The following is a 15,822-nucleotide window of genomic DNA, read 5'->3' on the forward strand; positions in this document are numbered from 1 at the left end:
CTCGGGGGGTGCTGCCTCATGGATCCCACTGTGCACGGTTAGAATGCGGCAGGTGCCTTCCGCCACTTCCTCCAGACACCCCGTCTCTGGGGGGTGGAGAAGCGAAGGCTCTGTGGGTACAAAGCCCCGCTGCCCTCCTCTTGCCCAGCAGGTGGAGCCCCTGGGCTGGTGCCTCCAGCTCTCCCCCTGGGCTGCCCCTGCAGACGGCACGCGTCCTCCCACCGTCCTCCCGCTGCGTTTAAAGGCACTGGTCTCCTTTAAAGTGGAGCCTTACCTTGGGGAATCTTTCTTTGTATACATGATTCATCATTATTATCTCGCTGTCATAGGAAACTGGTGACCGTCCAGGGCTACGTAAGAAAGAGACACTGTGTTACTTTAGCGCCATGGAACCATCCAGGAGAAAGACGCCCATCCCCGGGGCCCCTGCTTGCCCGCTGCACCCATGCGCCCCCACCTTAAGGAGCGTGAGTTCCAGAGTTGCCAGCACACCACGTTCAGCTCAGAATGTGCCACCCACAGCTAGACCGCCCGCCTGTAAGAGGCCTGGCCTTCACAAAGACCTGTCAGGGCCGGAAAAGGCCTGGACAGGAGAGGCCACCTGAGGCCTCTGGCGGCCCTTCGAGGATCCCCTCCCCCAGCGCAAGACGCTCTGGCGCTTCTTCGCCTTGGCCAGTGGGGCTGGGCACACCAGCATGATCGAGGAACCCGGCGAAATCAAACAAGCGCTAAAATAACCACGGAAGACAGTGTGTTCCTGCATCTTTCCCAGGCGAGCTGTGGTCAACAGGCCTAACGTGGCCTCCGTCCTGGGCGATGAACGAGGTCAACCCAGCCCGTCACGTGCCGTAAACCTGGGTCATCTGACTGTCACCCTCTGGCCCGTGTGTGCTTACATCCTCTTAAAGGGTCTCAAAGTCGGAGTCATACAACCGAGTGGGTGGTTGAGTCCTAGCCAGTTTGGTGCCCCTGCCATGTGATGCCCGCTGAGCGAGCTTCAGAGCGGTTCCTCTCTGCCTCTTGTCCCTGCAGCGGGCCGGGGTCAGCCTGGCACATTGCTGCACATTCCCAGGCGTCTTAGAGGAGTAACCCCTGGACTTCCCTGGGATTTGTAGTCCTCTGAATCTCAAACAGCCTAAAAGGTGCCCCAGTTTCTGTGCGGACTGTGGAGAGCACCAAGATTCAGCCCTTCCTCCGTGTGAGACAGAAAGACATGTGGCTCCCCGCTCACGCCCTTGTATGTCGGACCCTTTGCCCTGCAGTTCCGGTCATCAACCCTGGGTTCCGCAGACAGGTAACCATCAGAGCGGGTGACACCTCTTTTTCACTGACTGGCGTCTACAGTACACTTCTCCTGCCAACTACTTCCGAAGGGAAAAAGAGGACCCACCCGACAGCGCCCTCAGGTACCTTAGGGTGGTGAGCTGAGCTGTACCCAAAGCCGAAGTGTCTGAGCATCACTAGACTTGACTCGTTCGCTTGTGCCCATGTGCTATGCCCGGGTGGGCAGACTATGGCTCGCAGACCAAGTCTGGCCCGCTGCCTGCTTTTAGAAAGTTTACGTAATGTCTGCGGGTGATTTTGTACAACAGCGGCTGCCTGAGACGGTCTAAGAAAGCATACGTTCTTTTCTACGTGTGCTGCCCTTTAAGGGATGCGTTTGCTGACTCCTGTGCTGTGCAGAGAAGCTCCACGGCACCTGGGCGGCAGGTCGAGGCGCCCTCACCTGAGGCTGCGGGAGCGGGGCCGCAGGGCCGGGGACTGCCGGCCCTCCTCATCCGGGACGCTCTCTGTGCTGAAATGCTTCGTCAGAAAGTGCAGCTCGTCGGCTGTGGGCTGGAAGGGCAACTGGTGCAGCTTTTCCTGCGAGGAGCATGATGACTGGAGGGACAGTGTTGAAAGAAGGCATTACAGACCTGTCGGAGGCAGTCCAGGAGCAGGGACTAAAAGCGGCCCGGGGCTCCCCAGTCAGCGTAAGCCCGAAGTCTCCCCATGGGGCCTTGTGCCCCAGCAATCTCTGGCTTTGGAGGAAAAGCTGAGAATGACTTGGGCACACCGCAGGGACAGGGAGCAATAACCTGCAGGGAAGGAGGAGGTACGGCCACAGATCTGGCTGCTTACTGAGACAGTGGAGCTGGGAGTGTTGGTTCCGTAGCCCGAAGAAGGCAAAGAGGCCAAAGACCAGCGCCGTCCATCCGTCCTACGAACGAAAAGCGTGTTAGGCTGTTCCCACCTGACCCTGCCCGAGCCCAGGACCTGCCTGTTTTTGCATCAGCTTTTGTTGGGCCGTTGGTTCACAAAGGCTCTTCTTTGTCTCGAGACAGTTGGTGCTTTCGTATCTCTCTCCTACATGGGGCCTATTGCTGTGTGTTTACCACTGCAAAGACAGACGTTTCTGACGAGAAAGAGTCCGTGACTTGAAATAAGTCTATCTGTTATACGATGCTATGGTTTTAGAAAAAAATCTTTATACTCTCAATTTATCCACTTTCAGCAAGGACAGAGGACTCCAGGTAAAGGCATCAGCACAAGGAGAGAACTGCCACTAAAATCCTCTTTTGCTTTTTGAAGGCTCCATTTGAAGGGCCTTTGGCGTTGCCCAGGCCACGGGGTTGACAACCAGGAAGAAGTGGAACAACCACCTGAGTCTAAGGATGAATCAAGAAATGGCAAACAGCCAAAGGCTGCCCAGGACCCACCAGCACTCATAAATCCAGTCTTTGAGAAGGCTTGCCAAAGAGCGACAGCAACCTTATCCAAGAGGAGTGAGGTGGCAGAGCCTTGGCTGTGCATGAGACTTTGCGGCAGGCTTCCTGCTGCTCTTGAGAGGATGCCCCCTACAGCTCTCTCCACAGAGAGCACAGTGATTTGCTTCGCTGTGGAGAAGGAAGATCAAGCAGGTGTCTGGTCTGAAGCTTTGATAACAGGGACAAGTGATCCTATCCTGGACTGCGGGGTCTGTTGTCACACAAGCGTGCTTTCCTGCGCTGCGTGGGCCTACTTCGCCTGCGCTAAGTAAGAGAAAAACTGCAGAACCTTACAACGCTGGCAGTGGAGGCCCTTTAGAAGTTAAGTTCGAGTCGCTCAATCTTCAGAGACAACATTAAGGCCTGGAGACCTGGGTAAACTGTCCCAGGCTTCACAGTTAAGGAGGGTGTGGGTGCAGAGAGGAAGAAGGAGAAAGAGGGCTCAGTCTTGCCAGGGCTCCTCTTCCGGTCAGAAGCACTCGTCCCACCCCCGCCAGCACGGAGCAGCTTTCCCTGTGGTTTCTGGGAGGGAGAGCCGGGATGCATGCCGCATGCACAAGACTCAACTTCATGCGCCCCGGCCGCCCGTTCTGCTGGAACCCAGTCTCTGAGGCAGAGGAATGGCCAGGAGGCTGCACAAACACGATATTCTGTCTGATCGCCCTGTTGGCTCTGAGAGCTCTACGCACGGAAGCAAGCCAATCCCAGGAAAAGGAGCTCAGCCAAGATGGGACTAGTCTCACTCAGGGAGGCATTTCCCAAACCCTGTCAAATACACTTCTCCGTAGTGGATTTCCCGCCTTCATACAGACACGGAAACCAACTGCATGACAGCCACTCTTCTGTAAACTGAGAGCAGGGACCACCAGAAGCTCTGCTACAGGACACCTGCATCTCCTCCGCCTGGTCATTCCACTGGGGGCTGCGTGGCGCTGCGGCAACGAGAGTGGTCTGTCCCCGCGCTCAGAGGCCTAGAACTGTCCATCGGTCCTGCCTCCAAGCATATGAGCACAGAGCCTTGGTTCCAGCAGGTAGAGGGGCTCCCTTAGGGCCTCTTTGCTAGACATGAAAGGCCGAACATTCACACCCGCAGTCGGAGAAGACTCATCACAGCCAGTTCTCACCAAGCACAACCCACAAACCACACTGTCTGGCCATGCATAGCGGTCTCCCAGCCCCTCTCCCCGTCGCGTCGGCTATTACCTGTCTGCTCTGTGGCCATGGCTGTAGTGAAAAGACACACATGAAAGTGAGAACCGAAGAAAACCACAGAGGCTGATCTGCTTGAACCTGGCATTTGCTCTAGCTTGGCAGAGGCAAACTTGTTTAGGAATATGTGGAAGTCAGACGTGAAACTGTACAACTAATGGGGCTATCCTGGAGTTCCTGCTGGGGCGTAGCAGGCTAAGGATCTGGCGTTGGCACAGCTGTGGCTCGGATTCAATCCCTGGCCCAGGATCTTCCATATGCGTTTCATTAAATCTGCCTTTTGTGTGATATTCCAAACTAATGTGATGCTATAAAGCCCAAGCCTGACTTCAGTGCTGAGAAACGCCCTTCCTGAGCACCCTGTTTGGCAGCGTTGACGTCGTCCTCTCTGCCCCCACCCACCCCCAGCAGGAGCGAGCTGCTTTTCCTACGATGCTGGTAAGGCGACAGCCCAGGGTTCTGTGCTCCACTCATGTAACTCAAACTTCATGCCGCCTGGCACAGACCTGTGTGGCTCTCAATGGTAACGACAGGCCCTGAAACCCCGAGCTGATCCCGCTCCTAAGGTACAGAGAATGAAGCAGACACAAGGGTAGCAAAAGAACGTGCTATTCCCTCTGCCTGGATTGGTCTACACACCTGTGCCCTCATCCCCATGGTGCCAGATTCCTTATTCTTCAGGTCAGCTTAAAAGCCAGTCCTTCTGAGGCCTTACGTGACCAGCGGCATAGACTCTCCAGCCTGAGCGCCCTCCTGTGCATTCAGGCAGGTCACGTGCTTGTCACAGGTTGTACCTATCTGTTTGTTTTCTCGTCCATTACTCCTCCCCACCGCCCATTCAGTCAGTACGCACGGAGGGAGTGCACACTTCATACCAGTACACACAGTCTTTAACAGATTAAAGCATCTCTGTTAAAGGTGCTTTGATCCTGGCTGAGGGCAGGTAGAAAACAAACAAATAAGAAAATACAGTCAGCCCTCGATAGCCCTGGGGTGTCGAATCTGCAGAGTCAACCAACCCTGAGTCAAAACTACTGAGGCAAAGGAATTTCCGGGCAGCCTAGGAGCTAAAGATTCAGTGTGGTCACTGCTGTGGCTCAGCTTTGATCTCTGGCCCAGGAACTTCCACAGGCTACAGGTGCAGCCAAAAAAAAAAAAAAGAAAAATTCAGGGAAAAAAATTCAGGGAAGGCCTCTGGGGAGCTGACATTTAAGATGAGAAATAAAGACAAGAATGGCTTAACTAAGCGAAGACCTGAGGGAACAGCATTCCTTCAAAGAGAACAAAGACTACCAAGTTTCTAAAAGTTCGGGCTCTCTCTATTGTGTTACCACTCTACATAACTAAGCACCTAGGAGAGTGCCCGGGCTCACTGGGTGCTCAGTGAATATTTACAGAACAAAGGGAGATGACTCGATGCCACTTAGAGAGACTGGTCCCAAGTCTTGCTGTCTCAGCTCAGACCCCATCTGAGGCTGCAGTTTACACACAATCAAGGCAGGAAGTCTGGGCGAAATCAGACGTTCCAGCTGGGCTGGAAAAACAAATACACACACCCAGCATATTCACATCGTATAAGAATTCCAACCTGGATTCTTGTTAGCTAACTGGAAGTTACACAGGGTAGGAGAGGTGAGTCCACGGGACACACTCTGATGGTACATGTATGCTTTTTTTTTTTTTTTTTAAATTGAATCTGAGCCGCAGCTTCGGCAACGCTGCATCTTTAACCCACTGCACCACAGTGGGAACTCTTGGTAATATGTGTTTTGAACAAGGCATTTGGGTCGGGCGGGGGGCACCCAAGTCAGCCGTCAAACTTCTCCCAATCTGTCCACATCCTTTTCAGCTACACAGACTCCTGGAGACGAAGGGGGTGGATTTCTTCTCTGTCGTCATTTGAATAACTGAGTTAATGCTATTTCAGGAATTTTGTTCTTTTTCTGTTATCTCTCCCTTTTTTTTTTTTTTTGTCTTTTTTCCATTTATTGGGCCGCTCTCTCGGCATATGGAGGTTCCCAGGCTAGGGGTCGAATCGGAGCTGTAGCCACCGGCCTACGCCAGAGCCACAGCAACGCGGGATCCGAGCCACGTCTGCAACCTACACCACAGCTCACGGCAATGCCAGATGGTCAATCCACTGAGCAAGGCCAGGGATCGAACCCACCACCTCATGGTTCCCAGTCGGATTTGCCAATCACTGAGCCACAAAGGGAACTCCTGTTATCTCTTTTTTAAAGGTAGTCTTGAGTACAGAAACTGCTCAGGTCTCAAACTGCATATATCCATAATATGCAGTCTCAAACGGCACTCTATCCACTAGAGGCTCTAAATCTGGAGCCATGATTTTTCTGGAGGTCTGCATGCCAAAGGCTGACTCTACCCAAGAAGATTTTTTAAAATAAAAATAAAAATCAAAGAACGAGAACTCGGCCACGAAATAATTTTTGAGCTATCCTGAAAAGTAAATCATTTATATATGAAGCCTTGGGGTGTGGTTTGGTTGGACTCCGGTCCATCAGCTCAGTGCTCCTCCAGAGGCCCGGTCAGAGCTTGGCAATGGGCTGAGCCGCCAGGTTTGCTACCACATGCCGGAGATCAGTTTAGATCACTTCCAGAAAGGAGTGAGAGCTGAGGAATGCAAGCATGGCTCTGCGACACACCACATCTTTTGAAATTCATGGGAGGCGAAGTGGAGACCGGGTATGCCTCCTGGAAGGCACGAATGGCCCCTTCCAGCTCCCTGGAACTAGCTGACTTGGGTCCTCCTGGCAGGAGAGCCCATTTTCTCATCCCTCGCTCTAGGCTGGCCCTCGCGGAGCGTGTGATGTTGGGAGCACCCCCTGCAGACCAGGGGCTTGCGCTCAGGATCGTAAAATAAATAAAATGAAATAAATCCACTTCCACCATCTTCTTGCCCATTTGAACATCCACAGGCAGACACCTAGGTGTCTGGCAAGCAAACGTGAAATGAAGCGACTGTGACCCGGGTGAGGAAAGCAGGGCAGGGACTTCGACGGTTGTGGACCAAGTCACTCTCGGAAGGGCAGCCGTTCCACTGACCTCACGCGAGGGTCACACGTGTTCACCAGAGAGGAACTGTTCTCTTAACTTACCTACGGGCAGGAACGAAGGAAAAGTGAGCAGGTGCGCTTGGAGAGAAATTCCGGGGGCTGTCCAAAGGACTGCTGCCTGTGGGGAGGGAAGGAAAAGAAGCCTCTGTGAGGTCTGCTTCTGAGGAGGGCTGAGATGACAACCTGGGGAAGAAATCAGGCCCGAGACGGGCAATCAGCACATGAGGTTGTGTTTCCAGGCCCGTCGTCAGTTTAATGAGTCTCTCTTTGCAGAGAGAGTCTGGCAGCTCAGAGGCGTCTCCCTTGTTCCCAAGTTATCTGGAACCATCTATGTTTCTCAGGCATCTGTTCTAGATTTAGCAGCACCTTGATAATTTCCTGCCCTCCTAGGAACACCTCAGGTTTCAATCTGCCTTCTCAAGTTAACCCAACTTCCCAAAGGCTTGAACTCTTCCAGCACAGCTGGCACGGCCAAAAGCTCACCCATTTCTCAAAGCGCAATGGGACTCGTGGTCTGAAGGTCTCTTGCACACACATCTCTGCACACTGCTAACAAGGGGCTCACGCAGAAATATGTGTGCTGAAGGGGAAGTGGGGACTCCGGATAAGCAGTGCTCCTTCAACAGGCCACACACAAGGCCCCCACGCCGCAGGGCACGCCCACCCTCTTCAGTGCAGTAATTATCTCCATCTCTGTATTACTTTTCACATGTCCCCTAAAATGTGCAAATTTATAGCTCAGACACTTTGAACCAAACTGGACTTCATCTTTGTGCTAGGGACAACGACTCTCAAACCTAAGCCTGCCACACTTCTCTGGGCTACCTTCCAGCTGAGGGCTGGCATGTAGGAGCCCTGAGCTGGCAGAAGCTGTCAACGTTTCTACCCAGAAGGCCGTGGTGAAGAAAGCACCTTACTCCGGCACGCTGACCAGTCTGCCGGTCCCTGGCCACCTCCCCACTTCCGTGCTCACCTCTATGAACCAACACTGGCTGTGTGGAGCTGTAGCTCCCCAGGGACCTGGTAGTTCCGCATTATGCCCTGGCTCCTCCTTGGATGGTTTATTTTCTATACAGGCTATGAATGTTCCAAGTGCCATAAAGCTGCCAATTGTTTCTCGTTATCTCCATTTAACAGGTGTGGATAGCACATACTGTCTTTCTGTACGGATCTTGGAAAAACCAGCCTCTCAAACAATGCCCCACTCCCACCCCCACCCGACGCAGCACCTCCATATCAATTATTCAAAAACACTCTCTTTGGCAGAACTACTGAAGAACGGGCATTTTCAGCTCTGCTCGTCCCCTTCCTTGACTGGGAGCCCTGGTGAGGTGCACAACCCTCCGCGGTAGATCTGCTCTCAACCGAGTACCCACTCTGGGTCTCTCGTACTTGGGGTCCAGGGCTACTGCCTACAAGCTGCTTCCACCTCCTGGCTAGCACATGCCAGCAGGGTGTGAGAAAAGTGACGAGGAGGAGCTGTCTCCTTAGGCAGGACTTGAAAGAATCAAAGAGTTCCTTATGTGGCCCAGTGGGCTAAGAACCTGACTAGTGTCCATGAGGATTTGGGTTCGATCCCTGGCCTCGATCAGTGGGTTAAGGATCCAGCGTTGCCACAAGCTGTGGCAGAGATGACGAACGCGGCCTCATTCCTCCGTTGCTGGGGCTGTGGCTACGCCGGCAGCTGCAGCTGATTTGACCCCCCCAGCCTGGGAACTTCCATATGCCGAAGGTGCAGCCCTAAAAAGAAAGAAAAGAACCAGCCAAAAAAGAGACTTGTGAGGTCTGGGAGGGTCCCACATGTAAAACTTTCAGTGCCTGCTCTCCATGGAGTCTAGATAAAAAAAAAAATAAAAAATAAAATCTGCAAAAATCAATCAGTAAACCCCACTATATTAATAGGCCAACAAAGAAAAAACATTATATCATCACACTGGACACAAAAAAGCATTTGACAAAAATTCAGTAACCAATAACCTAGTTTCAAATATTACAAATTGAGTAACCAACAACCTAATTTTCTCCAAACTAGGAACAGAAGAAAACATTCTTAAATTGTTAAGTGGCATCTATGACAAACCTATAGTTAACATTTCCTTAATGGTGAAGACAAAATGCTCTAAGATCAGAAATGAGGCAAGGATGATAATGCTATGGCTGTTTCCATTCAGAGCTGTACCGGAGGACCCAGTGAATGAAATAAGGCAATAAAGAGAATAAAAATCACCTCGATTGGAAATTGGTGATTGGAAATCACCTCTATTCATAGATTGTCTATGTGACAGAATCTATAATAATGCTACTCAAAACAGGCAATTTTAGCAAGGCTGCAGGATATAAGGTCAACATACAAAAATCTATTGTATTTCCACATGTTAGCAATAACCAGAAATTGAAAATAAAAATGATACCACTTACTGCATTAAAAATATGGAATGCTTAAGAGGTAAACCTGACAAAAGATGCATCAGAGCCATACAAATCAGTGCCAAGAGAAATTAAAGACGGTTTGAATAAATGGGGAAATATCCCACGTGTAAGAAGATTCAGGACTGCCAAGATGTCAGTTTTCCCTTAACTGATGGACAGGTTCCGAATAATCCAAATCAAAATCCCAGCTGCCTTAAAAAAAGTTAAGACTATTTCTAGAGCAGTTTTAGGTTTACAGCAAAAATGAGCAGAAGGTACAGAGATGTTCTCTGTATTGCCTGCCTCACGCACGCACAGCCTTCCCGCCGGCTGCCTTTGGGACAAGCTGCTTTTAAAATTCACCCGGAAATGCAAAGGACAAGAAGCCAGACCAGAAAAAGAGTACATACCGTGCGAATCCAATTAGATTAAAATTCTATAAAATTCAGACCAATCTGTAAGTGACAGAACGCAGATCAATGGTTGCCTGGAGACGGAAGGAACTGTAAATGGACACGTGGGGACTGTGGGCCATGATGGATATAGGTACTGTTTCAATAGTGGTACTCATTCCACAGGGGTACATATATGTCAAAAGTTATCAAAATGTATGCTTTAAAACAAATATTTTAAAAATGAAAATGTGTTTAGTTCATTCATGTTATACCACTTTTCACTCTTTTTGAGTGTGTTATGACTGAAGATGGTTCACGTTTTTAGAAATCTTAGCTCTTTCACAGTTGGGTTTTTAAATTTAGATTTTGTGATTGGTTTTACTATAGATGGAAAATAAACCTCACCAAGACGCATAGCTTCCAATCAAAGAAGTGTATTAATGGCTCTGTTTTTTAGATCATGATACTTGGTTTTTTTTTTTTTCGTTTACAGCCGCACCGCAGTGCAGCATACAGAAGTTCCTGGGCCAGGGAGCCAATCTGAGCTGGAGCTGCGACCTACTGCTGCCGTAACGCCAGATCCTCAACCCACAGAGCCAGGTCCGGGATCAAGCCAGCATCCTCCACAGAGACAAGCTGGATGATTAGCCCGTTGCCTCGGAGCAGAAACCCCATCATGCTACTCGTCTTTCAGTTCCACCCAGAGGGTGATAAAAAATTTCTACCTTCTGTGACATTGAGCAGTTTTTCTTGGAAAATAATGGAAAGATGCGTCTTTTTTTTTTAAACAAGTGATTCAAAATCTATTGAACTTGGAAGATAAGGAATATTCTATTTCCAATGTTTTTAAAAAGTGGTAAATAATTTACCTGTTTCAATAGGTGGCATCATTTTGGTCAATAAAAACACATACAGATGGGAACCTTTCAAAATATCCATTTTCAAAATGCTCTCTCTCTGGCACAAACTTCTTTCAAAATGCAGCCACTTTTTCATTCATTGTTAAAATGTCACTTTCACCCTGAAGGAATAGACCAAGGGTATTTGCCTTCCCGGACCCTCTCAAATATCTCCTAGGCAGTATCCTACTAAAAATCATTTGTTAGCACAAAAAAGGTCGGCAAATTTGGAACACTTCGACGTGTTTAAAAGGAAACTGCATTACATCACTTAGTCTAACCTTTTAAGTAACTTGCCACGAGACAACCAGTAAATTTCCCTCTTAAACCCAACTTTCCAAAAGTCCCTCAACACCGTTTTAGAAGGAATTGTAACAATTCACCTGTGAGCTGTGGCATGCGGCAGCACGCCGAAGGGAACGACAGACTGCGGGTGTACAATGGAACACCACACGGTGTCCGTGATGTTAGGTACAAATTCAGACACAGTCTGACAAATGGATCTAATGAGTACAGCAAAGCCTGTGGGGGTTTTCTGGGGTCTTTTTAGGGCTGTACTCGTGGCATATGAAAGTTCCCAGCGAGTTCCTGTCGTGGTGCAGCGGAAATGAACCCGACTAGGAGCCATGAGGTTGCAGGTTCGATCCCTGGCCTCGCTCCGTGGGTTAAGGATCCAGCGTTGCCGTGAGCTGTGGTGTAGGTCGCAGATGTGGCTCAGATCTGGGGTTGCTGTGGCTGTGGTGTAGGCCAGCAGCTATAGCTCCAATTCGACCCTAAGCCTGGGAACCTCCATATCCCGAGGGTACAACCCTAAAAAGACAAAAAAAAAAAAAAAAAAAGAAAGAAAGTTCCCAGGCTAGGAGTCAAATCAAAGCTGAAGTGGCCGGCCTACCCCACAGACACAGCAACGGCAGATCCTGCTTAATCCACAAGTGAGGCCATGGATCTAACCTGCATCTCCATGAATGCTAGTTGGGTTTGTTACTACTGAGCCACAATGGGAACTCCCTAGTAAACTTTAATTTAATCATCATTTTTCATGATAAAAAGTAAGCAGTCTTTATATTTTCCCCTCACACCCAAGTACATCAGCTTTTAGAGAACCACTGTGGTGAATGCTGCTATTTGAAAATTCTAAGTAGTAGAAAGGTACAAAGCAATCAGAAAAAATGCCCAGCTTTGGAGTTCCCACTGTGGCACAGCAGAAACGAACCTGACTAGGAACCATGAGGTTGTGGGTTCAATCCCTGGCCCTGCTCAGTGGGTTAAGGATCTGGCATTGTCGTGAGCTGTGGTGTAGGTCGCAGTCGCAGCTCAGATGCCACGTTGCTATGGCTGTGGCATAGGCCGGCAGCTACAGCTCCGATTCGACCCCTAGCCTGGGAACCTCCATATGCCGCGGGTGTGGCCCTAAAAGGCAAAAAAAAAAAAAAGAAAAAGTCCAGCTTCAAAATTTAGTAGACTGAGTAGAAAGAGGAAAGGAATTAGGGGGTTTCTTCAATAAGTCAGTCAAAGGCAAGGTGATTAAGGCCTTCAGAAAGCCATAGTAAATTCAGACCGCATTCACCCGGAATTAGTTAATAACAGCTTCTGTATAAAAGGCTTCTTCTGAGTCTTAACAACTGAGTATGTCCTCTTTCCCCTCTGCCTGTTTTCAAACCCTTGATGGCATCTACCAGAATTAAGGGCAACATATGGTACATCTTTATTCCAGTGTCAGGGAGGTAAGTACTTGCTACTTCGTCGGCTATTGAGATTTATACATTTGCTCACTAGAATGTTCTACAGCTGGTTCACAACTCCACGTCTAACATACCAAATATGGCCAACATCAGAGAGAGGAAACTGGCTTCCAAGTTATGGGGTAGTTGCCAGGACAGAGCCAAAAACAGATCTGTATGTGTGTGATTGTAATCTTTGGCAAAAACCGTCTGTGATTCAGGAGTAAATAATGATGCATTCCTACTACCTGGAAGCTGATGACATAACAGATTATAAAAGCACTCCTCCCAACAGGTCAGGCTCCAAAACAGTTTTCAAAAGGTACGCTTCTGACACTAACTAGGTGTACTGCAATTCAGTTCCGACACCAACCACACGGAGTTAGCGCAGAACCAACAGGTTAAGGGCAAAGTCCTTAGCGAGTCTGCCTCACTTCCTGCTTCAGCCATAAACCGTGGGAGGAGGGAGGTGCTTGTACTTCTGACCTATAGTGACTATAAATTCGGAGGTTTCCAGCTGCAATAATTCACTCGAATGACTCACAGAACTCAGAAAGTGTTCTATGTATCATTACAGTTTTACTAGAAAGTGTGTACAGGGGTGAAGTCGGGAATGAATGCAGAGCTGCTGTGCCCCCTCCTTGTAGAATCTAGACCCCTGGCCCTCCCAGTAGATAAATGTGTTCACCAACCAGGAAACTCTGCTCTGAGCTTCAGTGTCTACAGTTTTCATGGGAGTTTCCTACCCCCCCCACCCCCGCCACCCGCATAACTCATTAAATCACTGGCAACACAAGTGAACTCAATCTCCAGCTCCTGTCTCCTCCCCAGGAGGTTGGGCTGGACTAAAGCCCCAATTTTCTAATCATGTGGTTGGTTTTCCTGGTGACCAGCCACCATTCTGACGCTACAGGGGGCCACCATGAGTTGCCTCAGCAGCAACCACAAAGACACTATCACTCAGGAAATGCCAGGGTTTTAGAAGCTCTGTGACAGGAACCTGGGATTAAGACCAGGGAAACTGCACATCACACAGAAACTGTGGCCGAAGAAGTCTATGCTGCCTTTACTGTGTTCTCTCTAATTTTTCCAACAGTCATTTTACCAAGAGGCCAAAAACACTACTATTATGAAGACCGTGACAATAAAATCAATCATTTGAATTGGTCGTCTTTTGAAGGAAGATCAGGATGGTAGAATAGTAACATTTTCAAGAAAATATGTAAGTTGACCCTTCTTACGACTTAATAGTCACAAGTTCTGACTCCAGAAAAATCCTATCATTGAAAAGAACTTTTCCTTAAAAACAGCTAGAAATAGTTCAACAGGACAAAAAATCTAGTAGAAAACCTAGCAACCCGGAAAAAGCAGACCTTCTCAACTCTACCAAGCAGTTTAACGGTTGAAAAGAAATAGTTCAAAGACAAATGTTCATCCATCCCAGAGACACAAATTATAACAACACATATACACAAACAGAACAGGGAGCAGTCAGTTGGCCTTTAACCAGTTGCTTCATTTCCAGTTTAACTGGCTATAGAGAAACACGATTCTATAGCAAAAGCACCTGCACAAACACCATCCGGGTTAACAACAGGTCATCTTCCCACCCAAACCCTCCCCACCCCAGCAAACGAAACCACTGCCCTGACTTTTACAGCAATCATTTCCTTATAGCTTTATCAACTAAGTATGTATCTTTAGATACTTCAGTTTAGTTCTTCAATTTAAAAAACTGAGATACAGGAGTTCCCATGGTGGCACACCGGAAAGTAATCCAATTAGTAACCGTGAGGTTACCGGTTCGATCCCTACCCTCGCTCAGTGGGTTAAGGATGTGGTGTTGCCATGAGCAGTGGTGTAGGTCACAGACATGGCTCGGATCCCACGTTGCTGTGGCTGTGGCGTAGGCCAGCAGCTGTAGTTCCGTTTGGACCCCTAACCTTGGAACCTCTATATGCCATGGGTGCTGCTCTAAAAAAATAAAAATAAAAAGTTGAGATATAATCCACACACCATAAAATTCGCCACTGTAACGTGCACAGTGCGGCCGTTGTAGCGTACCGGCGCAGTTGTGCAACCAGCACCACTACCTATTTCCAGAGCATTTCTTTATCACGCAAAAAAGAAACGACCTGTTAGCAGTCACTCCTCACACTCCCTCCCGAAGGCCCTGGCGACCACTGACCCTTCTGTTCCTGTGGAACTGCCCATCCGGACATCTTCTGGAAATGGAATCACAAAATACGTGACCTCTTGTGCTCCAGTTTATCTGTTTTCAAACTTTACCTGAGAAAGCGCCAGACCGTTTTTTTCAAACAATTTATAGTTCCACCAGTGGTACTTAAGTATTCGCAGTGTTTCGCATACCTATCTATACTTGGTTTTATTTTAATTTAAGCCATGTTTGATGGTCATATAATGGTATTTTGCTGTGATTTTATTTTGCATTTCCAGAGATACCAATGAGATTAAAGTATCTTGTATATTCACTGGCCATTTAGGTTGCTTTTGTGAATTGCCAGTTCAAATCTCTTGGCCATTTTTTTCTTTTTCTTTCTTTCTTTCTTTTTTTTTTTTTTAGGGCTGCACCTGAGGCACATGGAGGTTTCCAGGCTAGGGGTCTAATCGGAGCTGAGGCTGCCAGCCTATGCCACAGCCACAGCCATGCCGGATCCGAGCCGCGTCTACAACCTACACCACAGCTCATGGCAATGCTGATCCTTAACCCACTGAGCGAGGCCAGGGATCGAACCTGAAACCTCATGGTTCCTAGTCGGATTCATTTTTGCAGAGCCATGACAGGAACTTCTTGGCCCTTTTTTCAATTGTACTATCTTTTTATTGACTTACTGGAGGTGTTTCCCCCTCCTCCACCGACCCAGGCACCACCAGGGAACTCCTGGAGTTCTTCAAAAGTTCTGAACCCAAGCCCTTTGTCAGTTTTAAGTGTCATAATTATCTTCTCCCATTGTATGGCTTGACTTTTCATGGTATCTTTTGGTGACTAGAAATTCTTAATTTCAATGTGGTCAAATGTCTCACCCTTTCCCTTCATGTTCTTTTTTTTTTTACTTTTTTTTTTTCCCACTGTACAGCAAGGGGATCAAGTTATCCTTACATGCATACATTACAATTACATTTTTTCCCACCCTTTGTTCTGTTGCAACACCTTCATGTTCTTTGTTTAAAAAAATGAAGATGTTCTGCCATATACCTTCCAAAAGTTTAGTGTTTTGCTTTTAGATTTAAATCTATAATCCATGTATACCGAATTGTCATGTGTAAACTTCAAATATTTCACGATTATTTTTTTGGCCACACCCATGGCACATGGAAGTTCCAGGGGGGAGGAACTTAAGCTGCAG

General features: G+C 48.4%; 1 protein-coding gene across 1 annotated transcript in view; it reads right to left on the reverse strand.

The window, feature by feature from the left end:
• MAST2 (microtubule associated serine/threonine kinase 2) overlaps positions 1–15,822 on the reverse strand; it is a 212,537-nt gene that overhangs the window by 21,623 nt on the left and 175,092 nt on the right. Inside the window, 5 exon segments of the mRNA XM_047789211.1 lie at positions 275–350; positions 1,727–1,881; positions 2,122–2,200; positions 3,951–3,971; positions 7,073–7,148. Coding sequence (XP_047645167.1) covers positions 275–350; positions 1,727–1,881; positions 2,122–2,200; positions 3,951–3,971; positions 7,073–7,148 — 407 coding nt within the window.

The sequence above is a fragment of the Phacochoerus africanus genome, chromosome 8 (assembly GCF_016906955.1).
Source record: "Phacochoerus africanus isolate WHEZ1 chromosome 8, ROS_Pafr_v1, whole genome shotgun sequence".
Lineage (NCBI taxonomy): Eukaryota > Metazoa > Chordata > Mammalia > Artiodactyla > Suidae > Phacochoerus > Phacochoerus africanus.